The 2,500-nt window shown below is 51.2% G+C and overlaps 1 protein-coding gene across 3 annotated transcripts in view; it reads left to right on the top strand.

Moving 5' to 3' along the window:
• The window catches only part of asap3 (ArfGAP with SH3 domain, ankyrin repeat and PH domain 3), a 32,082-nt gene that overhangs the window by 55 nt on the left and 29,527 nt on the right, over positions 1–2,500 (top strand). For 2 of the 3 annotated variants that reach the window (XM_083683776.1, XM_083683775.1), the window contains exon 1: positions 1–237. This exon is cut by the window's left edge and continues 55 nt beyond it. In XM_083683776.1, coding sequence (XP_083539902.1) covers positions 112–237 — 126 coding nt within the window. In that variant the 5' untranslated portion in view covers positions 1–111. The remainder of the gene's footprint in view (positions 238–2,500) is intronic. The other variant, XM_083683777.1, reaches the window with a different exon arrangement.

Raw genomic sequence — 2,500 nt, 5'->3', positions numbered from 1 at the left:
GAGGACGAAGTGATTTTTCCTCCACGGGAATCATTATGCGTGTTTGAAACTTTTAACGGAAGTTTTTTTCAGTAGTTTTTTTGTTGGATCTTGTTACGTTGAGAAAGAACCATGCCGGAACGCATCAGCATATCAGACTTTGTCAGTTTGACAACCGAGGACTTGGCGTCTCCAGCGACCTCCAGTTTCCAGTCGAAAATGAGTGATTGTCGGAATACGGTGTCTGCGCTAGAAGAGGTAAGAGGCGTGGACCTGTGGACAGGTAGTCGTCGACCCGACACCTGTGCGACGTCAACACGACGTTGTTTACTCGTTTAGATCAACAGGTAGACGTGTTTCTAGAAAACACGTTTTCTTTTGCAGATTACACTATTATCGACTGCGCAAAATTGTCTGATAAAGTTTGCGCGCAGTGAGGAGGAGTGGTGTCCTGGTCGACCTGCTGTACTTCTAGTACCAGTCTATGTTTCACTCTCAGGACAGACAGCAGATCCTCTCCTGGTGTTTTACTAGTATGGTGTCACCTGTTGAATGTTCAGTTTCACGTGAATAGTTCCCAGTGCTGCCACCCAAGAGGAGAGAATGCACCCAGGTTCAAGTTAAGTTTGTTGCGACTGCTTTGTGTGTGTGTTTGTGTGTGTCCGTCTGTCCGTCCGTGGACGTGTGTGGGCTACAGTATACAACCTTGTACTGTTGTGTCTGTCTGTCTGTGTGTGTGTGTGTGTGTGTGTGTGTGTGTGTGTGTGTGTGTGTGTGTGTGTGTGTGTGTGTGTGTGTGTTCGGGCTACAATATACAACATTGTACTGTAGTGTGTGTGTGTGTGTTCGGGCTACAATATACAACATTGTACTGCAGTATTGTCTTGAGATGACCTCACACACTCAGTGGCCGGGCAGTGGTGGTCACAGGCGTGTGTTTAGGGGGTCAGTAGAAGATGGAGTGACCCGTGCTGTGTCAGACTCTCAGCCTCGCTCTAAACCAGAAACACAGGAGTTCTACAGGCTTCTGTTATTTTCCACAACAAAACAGCAACTCCCTCATTCAACACTGAGTTGAGGTAGAGTAGAGCGATGGGTGGATGGGTGGATAGATGGGTGGATGGGTGTGCAGCAGGAGAGTGGATGTAGAGTTTTAGATCTCTTTGGCTGAGGCTGGGTTACCTGGTTTCTCACACTCACTGCAAGTTCATTTCAAAGCACGTTCAGAATCACTGTATTCTCTCTCTCTCTCTCTCTCTCTCTCTCTCTTTCCGTGTGTCTTTCTCTCTCTCTCTCTCGAAGGAAGTTGAGTTGTTTTGCTGCTCCCAGGGGAGATAGAGGAAACGTCTCATTTCAGGGAAGCGCCAGAAAGGTTTCAGCTTCACCGCAGACAGAGCTGTTCTCCTCCGGGCCCGTTCATGTGTGTTACGACATCAAAGAGTTTCTGTCAGGGCGAGCGGTCTCACTGTAGCTAACTGTCAGGGTTTTGAACCAGGGACCTCTGGCACGGACGCCACAAATGTAAACTGTTCTACCAAGAGGACATCCTGGCGGTATGAGAGGGCTATCTGGTATTAGCAGTCGCAGGGAGGGCCACTTTAACACGAGTGTGATTCCAAAACACGTCTAAAACATAACAAGCGTTTGAAGAAGGGAACTGGCGTTTAGGTTTTGCTCCTCCGCGTATCAGAGATGTCTGGTCCCCTGCAGCCGCCCGCCAGGCAGGGAGGATTCCCCACACCGCTTTCTGCAGAACAAATGTTCCGTTGTGAAAGAGTTGGCGCAGGCAGCGGAATCTGATGGGACCGGGCCCTTGTCATGTTTGGCCTTGGCATGGCGTCTAGGGCAAGGCCTGCCAGGGTCGTGCTGCGTCCCAAACCCAAATCCAACCGGACCACAACCACCGTCCCGACACACTGACTCAGGGTAACCCAACGCTGGCGTCCTGGTCCCGGAGTCTCCATGGACCCAGGCTGGAGTCCCTGCTCCAACGACCACGCACACGCACACGCACACACACACGCACGCACACACACACACACACACACACATGCACCGCACACTCACCGCACGCACGCACACACACACACACGCACACGCACGCACACACACACACACACACACACACATATGCACCACACACACACACACACACACACATGCACCGCACACTCACCGCACGCACGCACACACACACACACACACACACACACACACACAGAGCACATGTCTGGCAAGCCTTCCTACAAGGATTCTACCAGGCTTTGGAATGGCTTTTCTAACTCACTTCCTGGTAGCTGGAGGAGGTGGGCTGGCATGGACTCTAACACTAACACAGGAGGCAGGCCAGCCACGCGTGTGTGTGTGTGTGTGTGTGTGTGTGTGTGTGTGTGTGTGTGTGTGTGCATGTGTGCGTGTGCGTGTGCGCGTGTGTGTGTGTGTGTGTGTGTAAAGGAATGTTTAGCTGGTGGAACACAGCCTCAAGGTCTCTGTGTGTGTATGTCTGTCTGTGTGTGTATGT

This window comes from Argentina silus (genome assembly GCF_951799395.1).
Source record: "Argentina silus genome assembly, chromosome: 13".
In the NCBI taxonomy this organism is placed as follows: Eukaryota; Metazoa; Chordata; class Actinopteri; order Argentiniformes; family Argentinidae; genus Argentina; species Argentina silus.
This window is presented reverse-complemented; position numbering and strand designations above follow the sequence as displayed.